The 13457-nt window shown below is 51.9% G+C and overlaps 1 protein-coding gene across 1 annotated transcript in view; it reads left to right on the top strand.

Annotated features, from left to right (window-relative positions):
* Positions 1–11652, top strand: part of LHX4 (LIM homeobox 4) — a 60083-nt gene extending 48431 nt beyond the window's left edge. Inside the window, exons 4-6 of the mRNA XM_006126940.4 lie at positions 7205–7359; positions 8034–8205; positions 11240–11652. Of these exons, the coding sequence (XP_006127002.2) occupies positions 7205–7359; positions 8034–8205; positions 11240–11634 (722 nt within the window). The 3' untranslated portion in view covers positions 11635–11652. The remainder of the gene's footprint in view (positions 1–7204; positions 7360–8033; positions 8206–11239) is intronic.
* Positions 11653–13457: the final 1805 nt, after the last annotated feature.

Here is a 13457-nt window from a genome sequence, read left to right as displayed (position 1 = left end):
GTGGCTGGATCCAGAGCTGTACATGGCTCTGTGAGCAAACAGGCTCACTGGCAAAAGGCTTGTTCTGGGCCGGTCCCGGTCAGTGCAGCCAAATGCCAAGTCCCATCGCTCAGTCGGCACCACATACTCCTGGCCAAAACCAAACGTGGCCTCAGCAGCTTGAGGCATTCCAGCCTTCATTTGGAAACAGGCCACTGTCGTCTACCAGCCCGAACCTGTTTTGGGCACGAATGTGTCTAGAAAAAAGTCATTGCTACCATGGGAGAGGCATGTCCGATGGGCATCGGGGGGTGGATGGAGATACTAGAAATGGGGCAGTTTTTCAGTCTCAATGTTTAACTGTTATCTGGTGCCCAACCAGGACAAATCAGAAAATCACCAGAGGAACCCTAGGTCATAGAAACATTGTTTAGTTTTGACCAAAATTGGCAGAAAGTGTCTAACCCCTCATGCAACAATGCACTCCAGCGGGTACTGTCGGGGAAAGTTCGGGAAATATTTTGCCCCACCTGATATATTTTATACTATTTCCTGTACATTTTTGCTTTTGGTTGAGGCAAAAGTCTACAGCCTGTAATCACAGGCCAGCTTGTGTATACCATGTAATACATCAAAATATTTGTCTTTATGCGTAGAATGTACTGATTTGAGAAAAGGATTTCTGTCTGCTATTTTTATGAAGTCATGCAGATAATATGACCTCTGCCCCCCTATTAATAAACCTATTTTGATGTTTTTGGCTCAGTTAGAGAGAGAAGTCTAATGCACACATGGTATCGCTGCAATTTTCTTCTTACTGTCACGGAATAGAATCAAAGGATCATAGGAACGGAAGGGACCTTGAGACGTCTTCTAGTCCTGTCCCCTGCCCTCAGGGCAGGACTAAGTATTATGTAGACCAGTGATGGGTAACCTGCCCATTGCGGTTCCATGTGTGGACAGTCTGGTTACCAGAGCCCATATGGAGGGTGGCCAAATTCCGCTGGTTTCAATCTGTGTAGTTTTTCCCTAGCAATGACACACGCTTAAAGCAAGAGCACGTGGAGTGAGGCGTCGTGGGCTGATTGGACACAGCATTGACTGTGAGAGCCGTGCGCTCCCTCTGCAGCCAATCACAGCACTGCCACGGTTCCATCGGCACCCCCCACACATTCTAGGTACACGAGCACTGTGACCAAAACTACCCTGTCCCAGGAGACCGGCTTGGTTACAACAATCTTGCAGCCCACTGAGGTGAAGGTGGGCCACTTATTAGCCTCGGTTGCCCATCACTGACCTAGACTATCGCTGACACGTGTTGGTCTAACTGGCTCTTAAAAATCTCCAATCTCCACAATCACCCTAGGCAATTTATTCTAGTGCTTCACCACCATGGCAGGAAATCTGTCCTAATGTCCACCCAAAACTTCTCTTGATGCCCCTTTATGCTTGTCCTACCCTTGAAACCAAGAGGTTCCACGCTACCCCCGTCCACGGCAGGGAACACTGGTGCACAGCTCCCTATGTGTGACCGATAAGTCACATGTTAGAGGAGGCCGATGGTGGGGACACTTTTGTTCTTCTACAGGGAGCGCATTTTGCAGAACTACTGGCCGGCTGGGCCATAGCACAATACAATGCCAATGAGCCCAGAGGCTGCTGACTTGGAAAAAGCTGCTGGTGGGTTGGATTGTGGCTACCCGCCTTCAACTCTTGCTAGCGATACCGAGCAAGGCCTACAAGAGTCAACGACTGCTGGGTTCTTTGGTAACTCTCGGGTTAGGTCAGATCTGTCCATGCCCATGACCTGAAAGTAATGGATCTAATTTATACTGCCAGCACGAGCCGGCCGTGCGGTGACCTTCTAGGCTGTTGTGACATTTTGAGTGTGTTTTTACTTTGCCCTGCGCACGGGGTAGTTAATAGGCACAAGCTTCTAAAGGACGTATGAACCATGTGTTTATGCTGAGAAGAAAGCCCTTTTCTGTTAATCAGAGCTAAAGCGAAACTGAGCACCATGCTGCAGAACACAGCTTAGTACAGTGGCAGTCCTCTGCTCTAACCAACACACCGCTCCCAAGCCCAGCGCCCTCGGCTCGTTAGACGCAAAGAGGTGCTGCTGTGAGCAAGACCTCGAATGCCACCAGGCGCTGGCCGCACCCGAAAGCAGCAGTAGCACATCTCTTAAAGGACTCCAACTGCCAGTCAAGTTGACTAGGACAGTTAAAACCATAGAGCTGGAAGAGACCTCAGAAGGTCATCAAGTCCAGTCCCTGCTCTAGGCAGGACCAATCCCAACTAAATCAACCCGGCCAGGGCTTTGTCAAGCCGAGACTTAAACACCTCTAGGGATGGAGATGTGGTGAAGGCTAGGACTTGAACAGGGTTCAAAAAAGAGCTAGATAGATTCATGGAGGTTAGGCCCAGCAATGGCTGTTAGCCAGGATGGGTAGGAATGGTGTCCCTAGCCTCTGTTTATCTGGAGATAGGTGACAGGGGAGGGATTATGTGAGGATTACCTCTTGTGTTCCCTCCCTCTGGGGCATCTGGTATTGGCCATTGTTGGGAGACAGGTTACTGGACTAGATGGACCGTTGGTCTGACCCAGTATGGCTGTTCTTATTCATCTTGCTGAATTCAGATCAATTCTCCAATTTGTCAAGGTCATTTTGAATTTTAAGTCTGTCTTTCAAAGTGCTTGCAGCCCCTCCCAAGTTGGTGTCACCGGCAAAGTTTATAAGCGTACTCTCCACTCCAAGTCATTCATTAAAATATTGAATAGTTCTAACCACTGCATGACCCCCCATTACATATGCCCTACCAACATGACAGCAAACCACTGCTAACTACTTCTTCAGGACAGTCCTCCAACCACCCCATCTTATAGTAAATTTACTTACACCACATTTGCTTATCAAATCGTCATGTGGGGGCTATGTCTAAAGCCTTCCTGAAATCAAGATATAGCACATCTACAGCTTCCCCCCCCCCACCTTCAGTAGGTCAATTATCCTATCAAAGAAGGACATTAAGTTGGTTGGCCGGATTTGGTTGGACAAATCCATGCTGGCTATTCCTTACAATCCTATTATCTTCCAGGTGTTCACAAACGGATTATTTAATAATTTGCTCCAGATCTGTGCAGGTGATGACGTTTTACTGATAGATCTGTAATGCCCTGGTCCCTCCTTGTTCCCCTTCCTAAAGAGAAGTGCTATATTTACCCTTCTCCAGGCTCCTGGGAGCACACTCATCCTCTTACAGTTCTAAAAGGTAATTGCTATGGGTCCTTCAGCTAGGTCCTTAAGGACCCTCGGATGAATTTCATTAGGCCCTGCTGCCTTGAATACATCTAACTTCTTTAACCTGTCCTTTCCCTATTTTGGCATGTGTTCTTGCCCCAGCTGTCAACATTAATTGTGCTGAGTATCTGGTTATCATTAACATTAATTATCTTTCTCTTGCTCCTAGTGGATTTGTAGAAACTCTTCTTATTGCATTTTATGTCCCTTGCTGGGTATACTTGGCCCATATTTCAGTCGAACAGCACTGTGTCTGTAAGGGAGCTGAGAATGGGCACGTAGCCCAGAGAACAGACAAGAGGAGGTTCTGGGAATGGGGAGGAGCAGTTTATATCACAGATAGATCCCTTAGACCAAGAGAGCCGAGACAGGGCATGCTTTGGGAATGCCACAAACACTGAGATCAGGGTGGGAGATGCAGAATAAACAGCATCCGGGCAGACAACAGCCTTGCACCCCAGAGCAGGGTGGAGAATTGAGGACAAGCAGTCTCCGTGTATGCCACAGACATTGAGGCCTGAGACAGACACATTCTGGAAGTTTCCTTCCCCCATGGTCCTGCTGCTTGGGGGGGAGGAGGAGGGAGAGAAGAGCTCCTTCCCCATCCACAGCTCTTCTTTTCCCCATGCCCCTGAAAGCTGCACTGGCCGCAGGAATGTTCGGCAGCATATGAGATGGGTCCATTCCTAGCTCCAGTCTCTCCATTCATAGGAATGAGTCTCTTCTTTGGGTCAGCTCCCGTTTTTTTTAAAGAATTCCTCCGCCCCAAGAATCGAGCATGATTTTGGGCCCACAGATGAAACATCTGAGAGCAAGCCCCACAGCAGCACTGGTTCCCTCTGAATGTTTGCTTTGCCTGAGCAACATGCAAAAACAAGCGCGAATCTGCTTCTTCCACCTCTGCCTCCCGTTGTGGTGCTGCAGCGTGGTTGCCAGGCACTGCTTTCACCGCCCGTGCGATGTGAGGAAACTCACCAGCAAGGTACACGGCCCGACCAGGTGATGACCTCCGGCCACACTTCAGTGCAGTCACTGAGGAGAAAGTTTGCAGTGTTCAAGGTATCCTTTGAATTTGATATCACCTTCAAATGCTGCTTTGGTAAAAGTGCAAACACAGCGGGGCCTCCGGCCAGCTTGTGTTTGTATGTTTCCCTGGTGTACGCTCTCGCCAGATTGGATAGATTCGTCATTTGCATCATTGTCGCCAGCAATAGGAGTGTGCTGACATTTCAGTGTGAGGATAGTTTTCAGCGGCTCTCCAGTAGTTTTGCGCTTGGCAGTGTCCTTGCACACCATCTGCAGATGTATCCCGAGTGCAATAATAGCTGACGCTGGTTCATCAGAAGCCGGTAGCATAACCATTGACAATGTGTTGCTCTTCTGGGTCTTTCTTAGAGATCTATCCAAGTTGAGGAGGGAAAGTGGGACAGATGCCAGTTCACACATCATCACATGCTGGATATCAACATTTCTGGGACCGACAATAACTCTCAGCTTGCTGACTATCTGACAATCAAGAGTCCTCGCTTGTGCTGACTGCTTCTCCTTTGGTTCACTTGGTTTGTTGAGACTACCAAGTGACTTGAGATTATGCCTTTTTATGGGCTCAGAGCGGCCTACCTCTCCCCTTCGCAACCTCTTGGTTCCGAGCAGTTTCATTTCTTGTACGTCACGCTCTCTTGCCACGTGTACACCTCCTGCACTTTCAGAGGAGGACACTAGAGATGCAGTGTTCACAAGTGGCCGTCTGCGGCGGGGGCTCGTTCCAGGTTCTGTGCTAAAAGGATGTGTTGTTCTTTTAGCCACAAAACGTAGTACCTTGGACAGCGATTCCATCGGCCGCCACGTGCTTTGCTGTAGCTTCTTGGTGGAGATGGAAGGCTGCATGCCACACCTTTGTTTTGTCCTACCTCTGAGAGCCACCTTAAAATGTGCACTCCGGTAATCCTGGGGCAGCACCTTCTTTTTTGTGCAAAGATACTGATGATTCCTACAGTCCTACATAGCTTACTGCACTGAAGAGCAACAGTCTGATGCACTGCTCCCTATCGGCTTGGGCATGATATCTATCTGGCTTCTTCTCCTCCAGAAATCTGGCTCCTGCTACATTCAAACAACCCTTCTTAGCTTAATTCATATGACCATGCTGCCATAGTGAGATCTTCTCCGCAAATGTCTCAAGCTCCATGGATTTATCGCCGCCTTTCTTTGCTGCTCTGTAATCCATCCATTGCTGGGAGCAACGTGTGACCTAGTTTTCCCAGGATGGAAATGTATCTGAACAGGCTTTGAGTTGGGTAACGTACGTGTCCATGAGCTGGTGCAGTGCTTGGGTGTGTTTATCAAGTCTACTAGAGCATTCGGTGCTTCCACTCTGCTTTCTCTGTGAGCCTGCTCCATGTCTTCAAGAACTTCAGTACATTTTTGAGCTTTCGCCAAGATGTCGCTTCTTGTCTTCACGGAATTGCCAATGGCCACCAACTTCCAGTGAGTCATTGCCTCATAAGTTTGTGGGTCCTAATGCCACGGTTGTGGCTGAAGTCCCACAGATGCTGGCTTCCTCAAAGAGATCTTCAAATCCACTTTCCTGCATCTCACTTCTTGTAGCACCCATGAAACTGGCTGTATTTCCTCCCCTCTCAGGTCATCATCAAACCTGTGTTGATGCTTCCATTCAATCAACCGTGCTTTTCAGTAGATTGCTTCACCCCACACAACTTAGGTCCAGTGTTGGCCCAGAGAGCAGAACGTTTCCTTGAAAATGGTTCAACTTGGTGTACACTGAGTCAACATCAATTGACAGTGGAGGAATCATTGGACAGTAGCCAATACTCATAAACTAGCAGGCAGAAAAACTTTTCTACAAATAATGACAAATATTTAGATGTATTATGTGGACAAACAAGCTCATACTGTCATGTGACCACAGACGTTTGCTTTAATCAAAGGCAAAAAAGTTCAGGAAAATGTGTCACACATCACAGGGGGCAAAGTATTTCCCAAACTTTCCAAAACAGTACTAGTTGGAGTACATAGTTGCCTTATCAATTGTATTTAGAAGCTTTCTGCCAAAGTTGGTCAAAATCAAGTTGTGTTTCTTCATGGTATGACCCTTTTTGTGATTTGTATGGGTTTTTTGGTTTAGATTGTGACCTAGAAAAACTGCGCCACTTCCAGCATCTATGTCTGTGCTGGCAATGACCACCAGGAAATGAATGATTTTCAGCTGGGGGGTTACCCTAATCCATTAACGAGAACCTTTTTTGGAATCTGAAACTTGTAAAATGAGGCCAGGCTGTGATATTGGAAGGAGGGGGTGAAAACATTCCTAGGCTCATCCTTAGGAGAGGATGGATGAGCTGGTGGTTAGGATGCAAGACGGGGACTCAGCAGCCCCCATCTTCAGCTCTGGGTTCTGCTACAAATTTCCTGTGTGGACATTACAGAGACCCAGCTCCTAAAAGGTGTTTCACTCTCAGGGACATCAATGGGAATAAGGCATCTAAATATCTCGAGGATCTGAGCCTCCGTATCCACGCTGCATAATGGGAAAAATAGCACTGCCTTGCTTCCCAGGGATGCTGTAAAGATAAATACATTACAGAGCATGTGGCGCTCATATACCAGGGTCACAAGGGCCAGATATTAGATTTTTCTCTTTTGAGAGAGCAGCATTGTTACACCACATCCTTGGAGACAGGGCAGGCTATGCTCTAGTAAGACAAAATCTCTGATAATCAAGGGCTGAATTTCCCAAACCCCCCCCCCCCATCTCTGGCCCCGCCCCTCTCTGCCGCAGTGACAGCTCATTAAAATCAACTGCCTCTTGCTTTAGATCGTTGACATTCGTTCTGTGCTGGTCATTGGCCAGCTCCTATTTCGCGGTGTCCGTTCCAAACCGGTAAGAGACTGTTCTATTCCAGATGATTCAGAAGCTGGAGCCAAGCGGCCACGCACCACCATCACAGCCAAACAATTGGAGACGTTAAAAAATGCCTATAAAAACTCGCCCAAACCCGCCAGGCACGTGCGGGAGCAGCTGTCCTCGGAGACAGGACTGGACATGAGGGTGGTGCAGGTGAGACCGCTGCGGTTGAAGTGTTTTTCCCGACCAAGCCAAGCTGCAGTGAGTGCACACCGCTCCTCTTTCAGGGCATAACCTCTGCACTGAATTCCAAGGGAGGAGGGAAGGAAGCCAGGCCAGGAAAGCTGACTAAGCAGTAAGCCTTTGCCCCCCTTCTGTGACTGACAGCCCCTGGCTGGCCTGCTGGGCCTGTGAACTGTCCCTCTGACTTTCCACCGCCTCAGTCACCACCCAGGATCCGGGCCAAGGAGTTAAATTTCCCTTCCTAGCAATGAGGAGAGAATTCGACACCAGTCTGCAATGCTAGCAATAGAGGGGCACTGCATGTTTGGGTGCATATGCCAAAGAGATCCTCTAGGGGGCAGGAGGCGACAGCCACTTTAGGGGGCTGAATAGTGCATCTGAGCCTGGCTGCAGCCCTGCATCTGGGCCTTGGGCCATTTCTAGAGACCGCGTCCAACCTGGAACCCCTCAGACTAGGGCCAAGCTCTGCTCTGAATCCACAGACCTTGGTGCCCTAAGCTACAGAGGAACCAGGCTCCTGGGTCTGAACCATTTGAATCTTTGGGGAGGTTGGGAGCCAGCCCTGCATTTTTCTGCATCTTTTTCTCTTTGCCCCGCTCCGGTCAGTGCCTCCTGGGACTCCGTCTCTCCCTTTGTTGCTCCAGGTCTGGTTTCAAAACAGGAGGGCCAAAGAAAAACGGTTGAAGAAGGACGCCGGGCGGCACCGCTGGGGGCAGTTCTACAAGAGCGTGAAGAGGACCCGCGGGGGCAGCAAGCACGAGAAGGAGAGCTCGGCTGAGGACTGTGGGGTTAGTGACAGTGAGCTGAGCTTCCGAGGTGAGCGGGGCAGGAAGGTCCGGGAGGGGACTGGGATGATACGCGTGGGCCCGGGAATCAGGGATGATTCCTGAGGAGTGCCTGGATTTCTCTTGCACCAGAAACGGGAATGGGCCTTGAAAGCCATGTCCCCGCTGACAACATTTTAATTAATCTCCTGGCTGGTGGTTCCTTGGGATTTTTTGCACACGAGGAAAACAATTGATTATCATCCTGTGTCATGCAGGGCTGCAAACCCCTGTAGCAATGGAGCTAGGAACTGACACGCACTAAGGCCTCATCTCCGCTTACCAGGAGATCGACCCTGCAGAGATCGCTCTCCTGGGGGTTGATTTAGTGGGTCTAGTAAGGACATGTTAAATCAATCGCTGATTGTGATCTCGTTGACTCCACCGGGTCACAAGGAGTAAGGGAAGTTGGCAGGAGAGTTTCTCCCATTGTCCTCCCCCCCATGGGGATGCTGTGGAAATTCCCCCTGAGGTACGTCGATGCCAGTGGTGCTATTTAGTTCGACTTTGCCCCCAGTGTAGACCTGGCCTTGGGGTGTGTCAGTCCTGAGGTCCAGTGACAGCTCTGCAGCTTATGGGGGAACTTACCAAGGAACGAACTGCCGGGCTGGCCTAGACCAATGGCCCCTCCGGCGGGGGATGGTAGCCAATGCATGCAGGCCAGGAGGAGCGACTTCAGGGTGCACCTTACTGTGTAATATGACAGTATGAGGGGACTTATCTCCGCATCCCCACTGGTCCCTCCCCAGGCGCACGAGGGCCGATCGCCCTTGGAGTTTCTGAGCTAATGGCCGTGGCAGAGTGATTTGGACCTGCAGGAAGAGCTAGGCTGGCTGCAAACTCACCTGCCTCAGTTGTTAGACTCCCACTCGGCCCAGCGTCCAGACACCAGCTGCCGCCTCCGGGCTGGCAACGCTCAGTGGCCCCGGACCCTCTCCTGAGACAGCTGGCACTGGACGCAGGGGGGCCAGTGTCTGGTTTCTGACTGGAACGTCCGGCTCTGGTCAGCACCAGTGACCGACGTGCCCTGCCTGTCCGAGCGCCACATGGCTCCCATGTAGCAGCTGATCAGTCTTAGGCATATGGGGGGCTGGGAGGCTCCACACGGTGCCCCTGCCCTGAGCTCTGGCTCTGTAGCACCCGGCTGGGAACCACAGCCCAAAGACGTTGCAGGGAAGGTGCCTGCGGGTGCAGGCAGTGCACGGAGCGTCCCTGGACCCCTGCCTCGGAGCTACAGGGACCTTCCTGTTTTCTGGGAGCTGCCTTAGGCAAGTGCTGCTCAGACCCTGCTTCCTCCTCCCGTCCTCCAACCCCTTGTCCTAACCCCGAGCCCCTTCCTGCACCCCAAACTTTGGCTCCAGCCCAGTGCCCCTCCTGCACCCCAAATGCCTCATCCCTCCAGAGCCCGCACCTCCAGCTGGAGCTCTCACACCTGCAAGTGCCAGCCTCCTCCTGCACCACCCCCAGCTAGAACCCTCCGTCCCTCCTGCACCGAGCCCCCTCCTGCACCCCAAGTCCCTCAGCCACGCCAGAGCCCACCCCCCAACTGGCACTCTCAACCCGCCTGCACCCCCCAACTGGCACTCTCAACCTGCCTGCACCCCAACCCTCTGCCCCAGCCAGTGAGGGAGGAGGGGGATGGAGTGAAGGGTTGGGACCAAGGTGTTTGGGTCGGTGCCAATGGGAAGTTGGCAGCCGTACTTCGCCACTGCGTTTCAGCGCCTGGCGCTTCACCCCCCACGGCCTGGCAGCTGGTGGGGGGGGGGGGGGGGTTCCACAGAGACAGTCCAGGGAGGGTCAGCAAAGGCTGGTCTGATAGGTCCCACCTGGGCTGGAGCACTGGGACTTGACCCAGGAACCACGCGAGCTGAAACCAGCCGCGGTGAAGCAGGCAGGCGCCACGGGCTGGGCACAGAATGGGACACAGGCGCCGCCGCGGGCAGCTCCCTGCCTGCATCTGAACACTCAAGCAGGCGTTTGCAGGGTCAACACCTCAGTCCCCACGGCTTGCTGAGGCCAGGGAGTGGGCCGCAAGACTGCTGGAACCAAGCCCGGCTCCTGGGATAGGCTAGTTGTGCTCACGCCTAGAATGGGCAGGGGGTGTGGCTGGAACCACACCACTGCTTTGATTGGTTGCAGAGGGAGCACCACCTATGTGAATGGAAACCAGCAGAATCTGGCAACTCGGCATGCGGGCACCAGTAAACGGCGCATGGGCCGCGCACACAACCCTGATGGGCCCCGGTTGCTCCCCACTGGCCTAGGCCAGTGTTATACTGTGAGCGGATGAGTCGCCTACAGTTAAAAGACTCACGAATACTGGTCTGAAACAGAGTCCCTGCTACCCCCTGGATTTGTGAGCTGGCAAACCCCAGGTTTTAATAGAAGCCAGGTGGGAAAATTAACATTAAAGCAAACATTTAACAATAGTTGAAAACGATCCCTGTGAATCATCACGGCACACAGACAAGCCACCAAAAATATTTGGTTAGTTAAGTCAGCTGTGGCTCCCAGACGGGTCTGTAATTAGGTTACGATGTCCTTTATGGAGGCGAATGCATCTGGCAAGAATTAAGAGACCTTCCCAAACTGTGGCCATTATCTGCCACCGGTTTTCATAAGGCTGCAGCCTAGAAAGACTTACACTAGCCACATGTTCGGCTGCACAAAAGGCACTACAAGAACAGAGGGGGCTGAGCAAAAGGGTAAGAATAATCTGTGGATTTTATTAATCGGTTGCACTATTTATTATGGGGAATTGCTACTCAACGTCAATGGTACGCCAGTGCAACTGGTGTACGCGGGCATAGCTCTATTGCCAAGACACTTGCCTACCTCACGCTGGCTCGGGATGCTTTTGCAATTGGCTTCCGCGAGGGCGCGTTTTCTCTGCGTCGGCCCAGCTCATCCCTGGTGTAACCCCACTGATGTTACACACGAGAGGCGTTTGGCCCTGGCTGATGAGTTGCTGGTGCCCACCCTGACGTTTCACACTCACAAACCAATCTTCCTTCTTTTGTTCACAGAAGATCAGCTCCTCTCGGAGCTTGGCCACGCCACAAGAATTTACGGCAGCGTTGGGGATGTTGCTAGTGGACAGTTAATGAATGGAAGCTTCTCCATGGATGGGACAGGACAATCTTATCAGGACCTGAGGGACGGAAGCCCCTATGGAATTCCTCAGTCTCCGTCTTCCATATCGTCCCTCCCTGCCCATACTCCATTGCTCAATGGTCTGGATTACACAATGGACAATAGTCTGGGAATTATAGCACATGGCGGTCAGGGGGTGAGCCAGACGCTCCGAGCAATGGCTGGGGGACCCACCTCTGATATTTCCACAGGAAGCAGTGTAGGCTATCCGGACTTTCCAACAAGCCCCGCCTCCTGGCTCGATGAAATGGATCATCCTCCTTTTTAAGCATCCTCTGCTCCCCATCCCATCCCATTTGTTCTTTTGGCCTGAAAGCGTGCTCAAAATAGCAAAAGAGGCAACACGCGACCTTCAAGAAGCCTAGACGTACTGCACCGAAAAGTCTCCATGGTTTTCAATGGGAATCCACCCCTGGTTCCTGCAGTTTGCGAGGCGATCGTGTGGAGGGTTTTTTTTCCTTTTCATCGGGGGAACGGGAGGGTAGAAAACACCCTTCTGAACATAGCCCGCTGGCCTACACGGTCTGATTCGCGGTTTGCAGGCTCCAAGTAAAACACAGATCCATTGACTCACCCGAGGTCAACAACTCTCCGCTCCTGAGTGCTTCTGAAGCGCATGTTGGCTGGCTCAGCAGATCTCGGCCACTATGAACCCCCAGTCTGTGGGCACTCCATTACTTGGAGCTTACCGAATTATAAATGCCTCCAAGACCCTTTCTCTCACCAGGAGTTGCCTATGCACGCCCAGTTGAATTGACCATCCCTGCAGACATGGAAATACGCTTCCAAAGCCATGCCTCCTGGACTGAGCACTACGCCTTTACTGTCAGGCCCCTGCCCTTGGTAAGGACAGAACCAATAGCCACAACCCTGGGGGAGGAACATTATCAACGTTTTCCCTCCCCCCCCCCAGGACTATTAATGTCGCCTCTTTGGATGAAAAGGTTCTTGCTGGGGGTCGAATGGGGCTCAGGCATGGAGCAGGATTAGGTCAAAGCAGGTGAAAGTTACCCAGAGGCGGGGCCAGCACAGGGCAATGTGCCACTTAGGTCAAGTGGTGCAAAGACTTTGTACAGGTGCCTCGGCCTCAGGGTGAGCGTCTACAGAGGGTGCCGAACCGGTTCACCCCTCCACATTGTTCAGAATCCGGTCTGTGCCGAACCGCACTCTGGAACCGGCCCCCTTAGCTGATGCGAGTCTAAGCCCACCAGTCCCTGTCCACGCTGAGTGGTAACTCAGGTTTGACATTACTCCTTGTATTACAGTAAGCTGGGGGCTCGCTAGCGCTAGGAGCTGTACAGACTGCCCCTGTCTGAGATGAGAGGGGAAAACAGAGAGGTGAAGGGACATGCTAATTTACTACCAGGGCCAGGATCAGAAGGCAGGTCCCCTCACTTGCAGCCCTGCGGCCCAGTCTATCACCCCGCTTCACTAACACATTCCAACCCGATCCATTTCCCCAGGGCAGACAGGCCCGGAGTCATTTCATTCTTAGGGCCTTGAGTAAGCTCAGCTGGAATCTGTCCCTGGGAGATCATTCAAGATAGCCCCTGATGGTCATTTTCCACCCAGCTGGTGTAGAAGCAGATACTCATTTGCTTGGTAAAAGGCCACCCCACCAGACAGAGCCCTGCTGACTAGCCAGCAAGTCAAATAGGGAGAAAATGTAACAGAAAGACAATCAATAAAGCCAGAGGGGGGCGAGGTTGGCGATGGGTCTCAGACCAACCAAATCAGCTAGTGAGGGATTCCTGTGGAGGAGCCTGCGGTACAAAAGAGCCTGCAAAAAGCCATCTTCTGTTTGCAAGGGTTGTGGTTAGCGGCTGGGTTTCCGCGGGACTCCACGCTGCCAAGAAGGCTGCGCTACAGCCAGAAATACCATAGAACGGGTTGGTTTTGTGCAAGCCGCGGTGGGGCCGGGTCCCGTGGGATTATCATCCTGCCTGCGCCATTGACTGCTCGACACCGACTGTTTGGTGCAGAAACCTGGCTCAGCCTCCAGCCCCACAGGGGCGTTAGCGTCTCACCAGGAAGCGAGGCCGAGCGGCGGGGAGAGCCTCCGAGGCAGCTGGCTCTGCAGGCCTGACGCTG

The sequence above is a fragment of the Pelodiscus sinensis genome, chromosome 9 (assembly GCF_049634645.1).
Source record: "Pelodiscus sinensis isolate JC-2024 chromosome 9, ASM4963464v1, whole genome shotgun sequence".
In the NCBI taxonomy this organism is placed as follows: domain Eukaryota; kingdom Metazoa; phylum Chordata; order Testudines; family Trionychidae; genus Pelodiscus; species Pelodiscus sinensis.
This window is presented reverse-complemented; position numbering and strand designations above follow the sequence as displayed.